Source organism: Pezoporus occidentalis, unplaced genomic scaffold (genome assembly GCF_034315485.1).
Source record: "Pezoporus occidentalis ecotype Australia unplaced genomic scaffold, CSIRO_AGI_Poc_V1 ctg41, whole genome shotgun sequence".
Classification (NCBI taxonomy): Eukaryota; Metazoa; Chordata; class Aves; order Psittaciformes; family Psittacidae; genus Pezoporus; species Pezoporus occidentalis.
Window position 1 is genome coordinate 1,775,275 of NW_026915736.1, and position 13,405 is coordinate 1,788,679.

At 37.9% G+C, this 13,405-nt stretch overlaps 1 protein-coding gene across 6 annotated transcripts in view; it reads left to right on the plus strand.

The window, feature by feature from the left end:
- Window positions 1-13,172, plus strand: part of RTKN2 (rhotekin 2) — a 53,387-nt gene extending 40,215 nt beyond the window's left edge. For 5 of the 6 annotated variants that reach the window (XM_062633994.1, XM_062633999.1, XM_062634000.1 and 2 more), the window contains 3 exons: window positions 3,152-3,317; window positions 5,269-5,376; window positions 7,433-13,172. In XM_062633994.1, coding sequence (XP_062489978.1) covers window positions 3,152-3,317; window positions 5,269-5,376; window positions 7,433-7,986 — 828 coding nt within the window. In that variant the 3' untranslated portion in view covers window positions 7,987-13,172. The remainder of the gene's footprint in view (window positions 1-3,151; window positions 3,318-5,268; window positions 5,377-7,432) is intronic. The other variant, XM_062633996.1, reaches the window with a different exon arrangement.
- Window positions 13,173-13,405: the final 233 nt, after the last annotated feature.

The window sequence follows — 13,405 nt, forward strand, 5'->3', positions numbered from 1 at the left end:
GTAATGATGGCTGCAGCAGTATAACTTCTAGGCAACCAGGGAGTTCAGTCTTGGTCTGGAGCGGAAGTATATTGATTTGAGTTCTTGACCATGTGAACATTTAGGGAGTCAGCAATGTGAGCAATATTCTCTGCTTGCGTCAGGGAGCTCCAGCAGTGGTGAAATGAGAGGAGCCCTGAGAATATCTATGTTCTCTGTAGTAAGGGCTTTGTCCCACTGGTTGGCTTCAACGAGCCTTCATACATGTGAAAATAATTTGGAAAAGCACAGACTAGTTAAGTGCCTCCAAATGTCTGGTATCTCACATCATATCGCTCAATTTAGTCTTGCAGTTGCTTGAAAGAGGTTGTGAATGTGGGCAGGGGAAGCAGATATAATAACTAGATCCCACACCGTGGACCTTGTAACACACATGCTCAAATTGAGTGGTTTGGAAACTATGTGTTATGGCTCCCTGGTGCTCCACAGAATGCTGGTTGGTCATATAATGCCATCTCCTCCTGGTTTTTAGCTGCTGCATTGTACCTAAGATAGCTAAAATAACATAGAAATCCTAATATTGCTTTTCCATATTATACTTACACATAATACTTACCACCCAGTGGCCACAAAGATGTTAATAGAAGTTCACAAAACAATGAAGATGAAAGTATTCATAGCTGATAGGGTGAATCCACTCTTGTGCATTAATGTGTTTGAAAGCCAATTTTAAATTTAACTGAATTTCCCTGCTTGCCTAAAAGAGACCCCATGGAAATTATTAACATTATGGAAACCAACACATGAAGAGATTCTACGTTGTTTCCAGTGTCATGTTATTTCTTGGTTTATTTTTTGGTACTAAAAACATGAAGGAAGTTTGTTATATGTGATTTGATTTGTTTAACCTTAAAATAAATACACAGGTCTGGATCTTTGGTTATTCAATATTTTTTTTCAAGAACTGTAGTTTGTTTTGATGTCTTAAAGTGACCTTTATAGCCATTGCTCCTCAGTGTGTTCAGATTGGCCTAGCAGGAAAGTGTTGCATCTCAGCAATACAAAAACATCCTCTCTCTCTCTCTCTCTCTGGTTTGGTTTTGTTTTGAGTATGTTTTTTTTTGTTTTTTTTTTTTTTATTTTGTGGTCAAGTGGAGCTGGACATGTAGTGTAATTCGTCCAAGCTTGGTAAAGTCATCAAGCTCATTACTGTAAGGGCATCTTGTATCACTCCCTAAATATTCAAGCATCAGATATAGATTGCTGCTTGAGGATTTATTTCCTTCAAATAATACCATAGTTGTGGGATAAAACCTACAGCAAACATCATTAAATAAACTTGTGTGTATGGCATGCTTGAAGTTCTTACCTGTCAAATGTTAATCTATTTGATTTAATTTTTTTGCTGGTATCTATGGTTACCTGAGTTAATGGGATATAGAGCACTTATGGATGAATTACTTCACCTCCTATTTTTAGACAGAAGAATTTAAATGAGCATATCCATCAGATATGCTACAAGCAGCTGTTGGTATTTCAAATGGTTACTTCAGTAATGCATTTAAAATCTGAGGATTGTTGTGTAGTATAATTTTTTGGTTTTCTGAGTGTCAGAACTAGGCTTATCCACTTATCCCCATGGGATCCCATGTGTAAACTTAATTTCTGTAGGTGTATGTTTAACATCTTTAACAGATGTTTGACATTTGGTTGAATTGTGTAAAACTGAACATGGTTGAGCTGTCCCCACTGTATTTTGAGGAATGCCTGAGGCCACCTTTGTGGTCACATTCACTGTCCTGCGAGACAGGAGACGTTCGAGCACAGCCCTGGCTGTGGTTGTTGGCTTCCTTCAAAACCTGGGGCATTCCCAGGGGGACACCCTTGTGTGTCAGGAGGGTGCTGTGTGGTCTTAACATGTGTTAGGCAGCCTCATGTCCTGCCAAGCTCCAGGGCTGGCCAGATGTAGGGTGCTAGTTGGCTCCCTGGCGCCGAAACTCATCATCCCAACAGGATTTGGGATTATGCTGTTCTCCTGGGTATGCCAAAAATCCTTTTGAGGGCTGTGTTGTAATAGGCCATTGCTTGTTCAGTCAGGTTGAATTGTATATGCAAAGATATTCCCAGGGTTTCTGCATTTACTTTTGTAAATAAAGTAACATTACTTATTTTAATTTGTTCATCAGGTTGTGATGAGCAGCAGTGTTGACCGGTTGTGTTCTGGAAAGTTTTTCAGTTGTGTTTTATCAGACTTTTACCAAAATGTTTTGGTATTTTACATATGAATTTTTTTTTTTCTTTTCCCCACGGAAGGAACTACATTTCCAAACAGAAGGGGAAACCTTGGCTGTAACAATGCTGCTGTGTAACCTGAAAGTCTTTCTAACATTAGCTGAAGAAATTTGATAGACCTGTGATATACTTCTCACATACATTTTTTTTAATTGTTTCTGTATAGCTCTCCCTAGTTAAGGCATAACAAAAATGTCTATTTTGAAATGACAAATAGGATTTTTTTTTTTTTATATTATAGCAAAGTGTTTTTTTCATCCTGGAAATTTGTTCTAGCAGTTGCATGGGTAACTGCTACAAATGCTTCTTTAAATGTGGACTAGATACGTTTATTTTTGCCTTTCCTGTCATTATAGTACGAGCTCTGAATGTCCTGATTCACCAAGATGAACATAAAATAATACAAGTTTAGAACAGACTGCATAGTCAGCAGCCCACAGAAGTACAATAGGAGACCTAAACAGTGGCTGTAACAATGTGGTTGTCCAGCTAAGAGTTTAAAGGAGCTACTTGCTCTTATTTCTGATTCACTAAGTTACTGTGAAGAATGAGCAGTGTGAGATGAGCTGGTGGGGGGAGGGGCAGGGGAAGGGAAAACATAAAATGTACATTCTAAACTAAACAGCAATAATTGCGCTTCATTCCCTTATTTTTCATATTTTATGCCATTTTAATAGTTTATGGGAAAATATTTTCATAAGTGATTCCTGACTTTAGTTTTGGGGTTGGTTGTTGTTCTTTTTTTTTGTTGGTTGTTTTGGAAATAATATGGATTAGATAAAAAGACAAATTATATGTCCCTTATAGTATCATTGGCTATAAGGTGATACCAGCGTGGAGCTGAAGCAATAACTCATTAATCACAATTTGTCATTCCTAGGAAACCAGAATTCGAGCTGTGGATAAGGACTCCAAGAGAAAGACTAATAACTTCTCTGTTATCAACCCTGTTTCTGGAGAGGCTGTGACGCAACTTTTTGCTACTGACAGTAGGGATGAACTTCATGAGTGGATGGAGGCTTTCTGGCAGCACTTTTATGACCTAAGTAAGTAAGCAGGCAGCGCTGGCAGTGTGCCCTCCAAGTGGGCTGTTATGTAACATCAAAGGGATCGTCGAACAATTTGAATTGGAACTGCCTCGTAAACCTTTGTGTGCAAGAAAAGAGAAGGAAAAATGTTCTCTGGGATAATACTGGGTGGTGGTCTAAGGCGTTGAAAAGCAATATTTGACTAACCAAAGTCAATGTATTTGGTGTGGGGGTTTGCAGGAAATCAGAGGCAGAATATGCCCATCAATCTCAAACGAACTTGGTGTTTTTCAGCAGTATTCTAGTTAATTTGTTTTACGGACTGCCACACTCTCTCCATCTCTGCCTCCGCTGTAGCAGGAAGAGTCCACCTCTGCTTGGGCATCCTACCAGTGGTGTGTTGGTTTTGTGAGACTCTGCAAGTATGAAACCTTTGGATGTGGAAACCTTAGTGGGAAGTGGTGAAGATGCTGGATTTGTTTTGGGCTTTGGCTAGGATGCAGATTCAGCCAGCCCTTGCAAGGAGGCACATCTATTGGGGAACTCCTTGCTCAGCAGTATTAATAGCTGAATTAAATCGCAATTTTTGTGACAGGGATTACTTGATTCTGTTAGTAATTCTAAGGTTTTGGTACCCCTTGTCATGCAGGAATATGCTCACCCAGCCACACTCCAGTCCAGTCATGCAAATACATACTTCTTGAACCTGCTAAAATCTGTACCTAACGCTTTGTAATAGGTGATATGAATGAGATGAGAAATTGACACCCTGATTGTTTGGCTAACCTCTGGAGCAACACTCTTCTTTCATGAGAGAAGAAACTCACTTATTGGTGTAAAACAGTGAAATGGTATTGACGTAGTATACTGTGTTGCTGTTTTAACACCAACTATTTATTATAAGAGCAGTATAGATTAATTCCTCTCCATCTTTTTCTTCTGCTTTAGTAGTTCAACTCACAGGTTTATTGAGAGTAGAGAACAAGTGTCAGTTACTGTGCCAACATTGACAGGTTTAGTTGGTTCCCGATAGTCATTTTTATCATTTCAAAAAACAGAACCAGGTCAATGAATGAAATATTAGTCTTTAGTCAGAGGCCACACCAATAAAATCAGTGAATTGAGCTTGTGAAAACTCAGGATTGTAGTTGTATTTCTAGTCCTTTCTAGCTCTGATTTACAGTGAGAAAAGTCCTTCCTAGCTCTGATTTACAGTGAGAAAAGGCTTCATCAATTAAAGAAACACACCAAGCAAAAACTAGGGCATCATCTTTAAATTAGCTGTAGAGTGGGGTAAAAGAATTACTTCTTATTCATTACAGACAGAATACCCATGGATTTTTTGAGACATTTTCCTTAGGTTCAGAAAAAATGGGTCACTTGGCATTTAAATGCCTTTTTTTCTTCCTTGCTTCTAAAATTCCCTAAAAATTAATGTGCTCAGAAAACTTGGAATGACTGGTATGAACAAAGTAATTTTACCATGTCTTGTTTTCCTTAAGGTCAAAAACTATTAATAGAAAAAGAGGTTTCCTTGTCTGCTAACGGATAAAAGGCAAGTTATCCTCTATTAAAGACAGAATGTTCCTTTACTAGAACATTGTAACATAGTTGTATAACATCCGTCTTGCAGAGTATTGGAGTTTGTCCCTGATAACTTCATGAAACTTTTTTTTATTGGTGAATTTATACTGTGTGAGGGGATTTGAAGGCAAATTATGATATTTAACCTCCATAGTATAGCAATGCTGCTAGAATGCTTAAATTGGAGGTAGACCTGCATGCTAAGAGAGTGAGTACAGAATTGAAAATAAAAATGCATGCTGAGCATTTCTGCTAAACAAAAGTAAATGCGTATTGATTAGCATTGCATTGGAGACAGTTTCCCAACACAATCGAGTAACATTGACTTTTTTCAAGATGAAGTGTTTTAAGTTCCAGTCATTGTTCTTTTTTTTCTCTCTCTCAGGCCAGTGGAAACATTGTTGTGAAGAACTTATGAAAATTGAGATTATGTCACCACGGAAACCACCTTTGTTCTTGACAAAAGAAGCAACCTCCGTCTACCATGATATGAGTAAGTAGGATTTGTCTTTTCAAGTTGCAGGGTAACAGAAACAACATTGTCTGTATTCAGATGGTTTCTGGTGTTGATGTCGAAACACTGAGTTTTTCAAGGACAGTTCAGACAATGAGAGAGCAACAAAACTGCATACCAAGGAGTACATAATAATCTGAATTTGTAAGAGCACAAATAATGAATACATTTTTATACCTTGAGACAAAGAAATCTGTAATCTGAGTTATAACTAGGGAGTCCTGAGCATATTCAAAAAGGTGTTGTTAGAAGTAAGCATTCATCGTAAGAATAATATAAAGCTCAAGAAATGTAAAGGTTAAATAGTCCAGTCTGCAAACTGATAATGTCTTTAACTAGTTGCATGAAATTAACCTGCTGTTCTTAAAGCTATTTAAAGGCTTACTAAGCAGAACTTATCAATTTTTTTGGTCTTTGGTAATGATGTTGAAAAATATGCTTGGAAAATCTAGCTAGCATGTCTTTGAGACTTGTATTTTTACAGAGGAAAGTGGTATGCAGCAGAATTATTTTAATAGTTTCATTACAGAAATAATATTTACAGACTAGAAAAGTAGGTCACTTTGTTGTAATGGATCTGATACAGTATTGGCTGAGAAATACTGTATAACTATAAATGCCTGACTGCTTGCTGCTTAAGATTGGAACTGTGAAAATGCTCACAATGCCATGTGGGTCATTGAGTTACTGTGCATCAGAGCACTGAATAATCAAGAGAGTCCTATCTAAGCTAAGAATGCAGAGCAGAAAGGCAGTAAATCACCTATATGGAAGTTTTACAAAGGTAACATGGTAGCATAATTCTGCTGACACTCAAGAACATCAGTGAGGAGCAGCACGCATACTCTCTTTCACTCTTAATATACAAATTTTTCTGCTTATTTATAGTACTCAAAGTCCCCCTATGCTTAGAATCAGTGAGGCTGTGCCTTGAATAATGTGCTTGGGTTTGGGCCCTTCACTACAAGAAAGATACTGAGGTGCTGGAGCAGGCTCAAAGAAAGGCAACAAAGCTGATAGCGGGTCTGGAGCACAAATCTTATGAGTGGCTGCAGAAACTGAGGTTGTTTGGTCTGGAGGAAAGGAGGCTGAATAGAGACATTATTGCTTTCTACAACTACCTGGAAGGAGGTTGTAGCAAGGTGAGCGTCAGTCTTTTCTACCAAGTAAGAAGTGATAGGCAAGAGGAAATGGCCTTAACTTGTGCCAGATGAGGTTTAGATTGGATATGACGAAAAATTTCTTCACTGAAAGGGCTGTCAAGCATTGGAACAGGCAGCCCAAGGAAGCGGTGAAGCCACCGTCCCTGGAAATGTTCAAAACCCGTGTACATATGGGACTTAGGGATATGGTTTAGTGGTGGATTGGGCAGTGGCAGATAAACGGTTGGACTTGATTATCTTAAAGGTCTTTTTCCATCTAAATGATTCTATGCTTCTATAGGTAAAACCCTGTGTTTAAAAATGTGCTGAAAACTGTTAACATGTGGCCTGCAATAGAAAGATACTGCTGCTGTTTGAGGCAAGTATTACTGCAGTATACCTAGAAAACTCAATATGACGGATAAGAAATGGGAAAAGACAGTCTTAAAGCACATAAAATTATATATGTGAAGTTAACCCATTTTCTGCAGGCTGGAAGTACAAAAATATTTAGTCATAGACTTTTTCATAGGCCTTCTGTGAAATGAAAATTTGAAAGCACTATGCAACAAAAGATGTTTAATATCTAATACGTACAGGTTTTCTAATGGCACATCATTTCTGCTTTTACTTGGGAAGAAATATCAATGCCCTACACTGTTGCCTGAATGCCAGCTGTCATGAAAACAGTTCCCTCCTGTTGCCTCAGAGCAGTCTTTGAAAGCATATGTAATTTTTTACTTTTCATCCATTAATACTCTTAATAGTAGTCAGGACTTCACAAGATACAGTTAATATAGTTTTGTATTCTGAATAGTAATAACAAAATAAGTAGCAGTAAAATCAGTGGTAGAATTTTAATCTGAGTTAATTGCTGTCCCTTAAAATTATAGGCATTGATTCTCCAGTGAAACATGAGGGCTTAGCTGATATCATACAAAGAAAAATTGAAGAGACTGATGGTGAGTTCTTGCTTGGCCAGCAAAAAGAGTCTGCATCTTCCCTGTGGGCTTCGCTCTTTGATGGATCTCATGAGATGCTGGTTCAGAAAAACATGCATCTGAGCCCCAAAAGAAATACTACAAGTCCTAATGACAGCAGAGGAAAGAAAAGAAGAGCTCCACCTCCACCCTCTGATAAGTCACCCTACAGCACAAAAGCACAGGTGAACACAGAGCAAGTGGGCAAGGAAAACTGGGAGAAGTCTGACTGTACATCTGCTAATAGTTCTTCTTTTGATTCAAAGTTATCTGCAAAACTGCAGCAGTTGCAGACACCAACTGCTGCTCCTCGCAAAATTGGTCCTTGTAATAAAAGCACTTTAGCTGGCCATGGAAATCCCATTTCATTGGTTAACAAGACTGAGTCTGAAACCAAACCGGTACCAGCCCCTAGACAGAAATGCATCAGAGAAATGCTAGACCCTAGATCCTGGTTACAGCCATAGACATCATAATTAGTTTAGAGAAGTGTATGGACTTTAAAGTTATTCAGCCTTCTACATCTCTTGAGTGAAAACAGATTTTAGCATGTAGGTTATAAGTATTGAAGCTGAAGTGGATTTGGATTTGGTTTTGGTTTTGGTTGGGTGGCTGGTTTTTTCCTTTTAGGTAGGGCATTACTATTAGCTGCAGTCTCAGCTGTACTCAGTATCACTAACATCTAAATAATTGCACTAATAACTGGGGGAGTTATCTCTATCTGAAATAACGGTGCTACTTCTGAGGAGTGGTTCAGTACCCTCCCGTTGAATAAAATGCAGTGTTCAGGGTAACTCAGTATCCCTGCAGCAGGGTTGTTACCATTACCTTCTACCAGAACGTTAGCTTAGCCCATCTGCATCTCAGGCTAGTCCAAGTGGGAATTTCACGCAGACTCAGCACAGATCTCGCAAAATCGATTTTCTTGGGCTCCATGCTTGGCACACCACCTAAAATATTTTTCTCTCTCCCTCACTGTCTGGGAACCCCTCCTTATAATGTGATATTCTATGAAAAGTTATTGTACTCGTCTGAACAGCTTTGTAACTCCATATGAACTTCTGAAACAGTTCTAACAATTTAGCATGGGATCACCTACATTCTTGCTGGTGCATGTGCTGTCCAAGTAGACCAAGATTATCTGTGTATGAGCAAGAATGTGATGCGTGACTGCTACTTGTTTCAGACTAACGTGAACATTTAAAAGCTGTACTGCATGTGAACACCTATTCAGGATTTCATTTTTATGGTTGGGCTTTGGGTTTTTTTTTGACAAACAGGGCTCTGTAACATAGCTTCTCCTTTGTGGAGCCTCTCAGCTGTTCCTTGTTTGTAAACACAGCAGTGTTACTGGTAAGTAGTAATGTCTTTTCACCACTTTTTTTTCTGAAATAGCAGAAAGTAAGTACTTCAGGTCAAAATACTGAACTTTGATATTTTTCCATCTTATTCTTCCATCTCTTCTTCCATCTAGACTTACCATTTTTGTAAGAAGCATGGGTTATTAGGATTCCTGTGGCACCTGCAAAACATCTATTGCAAATGGAAAAGAGTCTGTTTTCCTGGATCCACAATTTAAGTATCCAACCCTTTTCTTAGCTGATGCATTTACGTCAGATGCTGGAACTTATCCAGGAGCAACTGTATGCATACAGTTCATTTATTTTATTTTTTTTTTTTCTAAAATGCAGATGGCTTTGAGAGCTTTACTCTTTCTCCAGAAGATACTGTGTGCATGGTTATTTTTTTTTATCTAATTTTTGTCTTTTGCTAAGCTCTTGGCTGCACAGCTGTAAAGGTGTCTGCTGAATTCCCTCAGTAGCTCACTGCCTATTTGGGGTGGGGCTTGAGAGGCAGGTTTCATTTACAAATCCTTTTGCAGGATTAGAGCCCTTTGTTTCTGGAATGTCCTTGTTCATTCTTCATTTAATCACATTCCATTTTCCCTCTGAAATAACCATAATCATTCTTACAATAAATCATGCTGTTATTTAAGTGTATGGTTTGTGAATGGTTTATAAATAGGAACAGAAAAACTGAAGAATGACTACATGATTATGTAAATCAGACACAGTTGACTAAGTGGACTGTGCAACTCTGAACAAGAAATAAGAAAAAGAGGGGAAGAAAAGCCATATTTTCCAAAATGCAGCTGCAGTTTACTTAGCTTTAAATCTAGCCTTAAATGTTACTGTGCCCTGGAAAGAATGAACACCTTTTTCCTGGTAACCCCCTTCCACTTAGTTGTTATATTTAAAAATAAATCTCATAAATACATAAGGCAGGAAGGAACTGTAATGAGGATTTATTTTTAAATTCAACAGGCCATTGAATTTCAACGAGCAGTTTCTCTTAAATTCAGTGGCTTTGTTTTGAACTGAACATACATATTTTAGGAAGGCATTTAATATTAATTTAAAGCCTTCAAGTGATGAGAATTCACTCATACCTCCTGTTGCATTAGTTAATTATCCCAGGTACATTTTAGACTTGATTTTCTATTTGCATTTCTAGCTCCACCTTAAGTTATTTTGGTCTTTTTATGCATTTGATTGCTTATATTGATCTCTGTATATCAGCTTTTCTAATTGCTTGTGTGCAGTTATAAATCATGATTATGTCCCTTTTAACCTTTTCTCTGATGAGATGCACTGAATTCCTTAACTTTCTTATGGCAATGAATGTTATACAAGATTAATTAATCTTCGCATTCTTCTCTGTACTTCTCATGTGTTGAAATATTTTTGTGTGACATCTGAATTAGATGACACATGTCGATAATGATCCATCAGGACTATATAGAAACATAATGTGATCCTCTTACTCTGATTAATATCTCCTTCCCTTCTTCTCTCAAAAATGGTATTATCCTTTTTTTGTGGAAGCATTGCCTTGGATACTGACTTTTATGGCTCAAGTCCTCTTCAGAGCCTTTTTCAAGAATGTGATACATCATCCTCTTATTATCCTACCTTATTTTTTCTTAAAAATCTACACTGTATTTTACCAGCATTAAAATACTGCTCATGAAGCGATCCAGATTGCTCTGTGTAAGTGACCTGTCCTCATTCTTTACTACTCCAGCAGTCTGCATGTCCTTTGCAAATTTATTGCAGGTGATTTTCACAGTTTCTTCCAGATCATTGATTTTTAAAATTGAATGCAAGGCAAGGTTTGTAGAGAGAGGTGATAAGTTTTTATTACATCAGTGACATGGGTAGGGGGTGGGGGAAAGGAAACAGACAGGCCATTGAGTTTGTGTCCCTTTTTTCCCCAGAACCTTTAAACAATTGAACAAGATGGAAAACAACTGTAGTTCTTGTGGATTCCCTGTTAATGCCTTATTTTGAAATTAGTTTTCTGTCTCCAGCATAACATTCTATATTGATTTGATCTGTTACTGATATATTTAAAAAAATTACACGTTCATCCAGTTGTCAGTACGTGACTTAGGGTTCTTATGGGTAACACCTCAGGGCAGGTGTCCTAGCAAGCCAAGCTTACTACATTGAAGAGTAAAATTCAAGCTGTTGTTCAAGACCTATTCTCCAGGAAGCTGTGTTGATTGACATTTTATATCTATCCTTAAATTAGACTCATATGAGCCAGTTCACTATATTAAGGTGATCCCTACTAAGCAAGCAAACTAGGCCATTAATTACCTGGATCATCCTGCTTCAGAACAACAGTGCTGTTCTTACAGTCCTGTGAAATGTCATGGCAATGTTGAGACTTGTTTAATTAATTGCACATTTAAGCTCCTATAGCTGAAAGGCTTCTGCTACTGAAAGTAGTTTCTGTTATTTAAAAAAACCCACTATATAATCCCTATTATGAAGCATTAGTTGACTTCAGGTTTTAGTATTTACTGTTACTGACTCAGTCGATTTGGGGTTGTTTTTTTCTCTTTTGCATTGCCATTTATTGCTGCCTTTGAATCTTCTGTTAAGCAAGTTGGTTTAACTGATGAAAACTGCAGGGTACCAGCAAATCTTAGCTATACAATAAAGTCAGTTACAGGAAATTCATTTGTACTCAGCTTTTGTCTATGCAAGGGAACATAAATATTAGTAATAAAAACAGAGCACAATTTCAAAAGTGTAATTAGAAGATATATCTGTGAGGAAAATGGTCATTTTTTTTGGCTTTTTCACATAGTGGCAAATTATAATATGTTATTACTGATACTGGTCCCTTATCATTGCATAGGCTTGCTCAGAAATTGAACTCTTCCTTTGGTTTGTTTGGAGATTTGGGGTTTTTTTTTTTTTGTTTTTGTGTTTTTTTTTCTCCAAGTTTTCCTGGCTGTAATGAGGATGAATATTCAAAACAGGAATTAAAACCAATATATTGCTTGTACCCAAGCACTATATGAGGAATATATGAACTAATATGAGGAAGACAGCTATGTTGCAGTGTGGTACAGTGACATTTTAGACTTTGCACTGATTCTCTTCCCAGGCTGTGCTGTCTTAAGATTGTGGCCCAAGACAGCAGCAGAAGCCCATCTGTTGGTAGTGCGTGGGGCTGGGGAGCTGTTAGCTTCCATCCTTCGGAGTGGAGGTGAAGGGGAGTCAAGAAGCAGAGAAGTAGACAGCCTGTTCCTTACGGGACATGGTGGAAACTATTAAACTGCTGCTTCTCAGCACTGAAGGAGAATGTACCCATTAAGTCATCTTGTCAGTTGCATTCAATCATGAGGGTGCTTTAATTGCATGAGTCAAAATACCAGTGAAGTTACTTGATTAGTATTTATAAAGAATGCCAAAATAGGAAATGTTTTACACCGGCACAGGTGATGTTAGCCAGCCTCCTGCTGGGGCAAGGCTTGGAAGACAGCAGGAGGCCTGTGGCTTCTTGTAGACCTTAGGTCCCATTGCCCCATGTTCACATGTGTGCAGGCAAGTTGGTGTGTTGCTGCTTGGCAGTGGAGTCCCTGGAAACACAGCGTTTGCTCAGAGTCACTGCACTCAGAACGAACAGCTCAAACCACCCAGTGTAGCACAGTAAAGACTCTGGTAGCATCTGGTATGGCTGAACTACATGTGTGATTAGGTACTTTTATGAGGAATATGTCAGGCCTGCTCTGAAAACTGTATCTGTTTGTTTGCTGCTGGAATGAATTAACTGCTGCTTAAAAAGTAGTGGGATTGCTGTCTTGAAGTCAGTCAGAGACAATAGTCAACCTGAACTCTTCTTTTAGAAAGTACAACTTGAAAGCAGTTGGTATCCCAAACTTGAATATAGATTTCACAGAACAGGAACAACTTTTGAAATATTAACTGAACGAAGACTTAATATAGTAACTTTTTATGTTATATCTAATGTCTTCAGCTGTTCACTTGGTCTTGGAATGGTAGACGGTACCTTTTGCAATTTTAAATTCATTAGCTTAAAATGTTTACATTTTTACTAGTGTTGTGATTTTATGTTTTTCTATGGTAATTATATTAATAGTTATTTTACAGTGGTGTGTACATATTTGGAAATACTGTCAGAGCTGATGTACAATTAATGTAGATTGCCTTGGTAGAAAAAGGCACATTTGGACACTAATGTATTGTGAAATGTTAGAATAGAAATCTTTTGCTGCTAACATAATGTATTTCTGTTAAAATATGCAAGTGAAATTAAAGTTCCTAGAGTAAAAGGCTTTTGGTGTAATTTTCTTCAATCTAAAACTGCATTAAGCTTTACTCCAGTTTATAAACCATGGGTGATGGCTGCTGTAAAGTAAGAACTTACGAGTAGATACTTTTCTGCTGGGCCTGCTGAATGTATCCCTCTAGGCTGGTGCTGACAGTAGCAAGCAGTGTTTGCCTCAGTTTTCTAAACTGGAGGAAGGGAGAAAAAAGCCCAAACATCTGGCAGCTAGCATGATTGCTC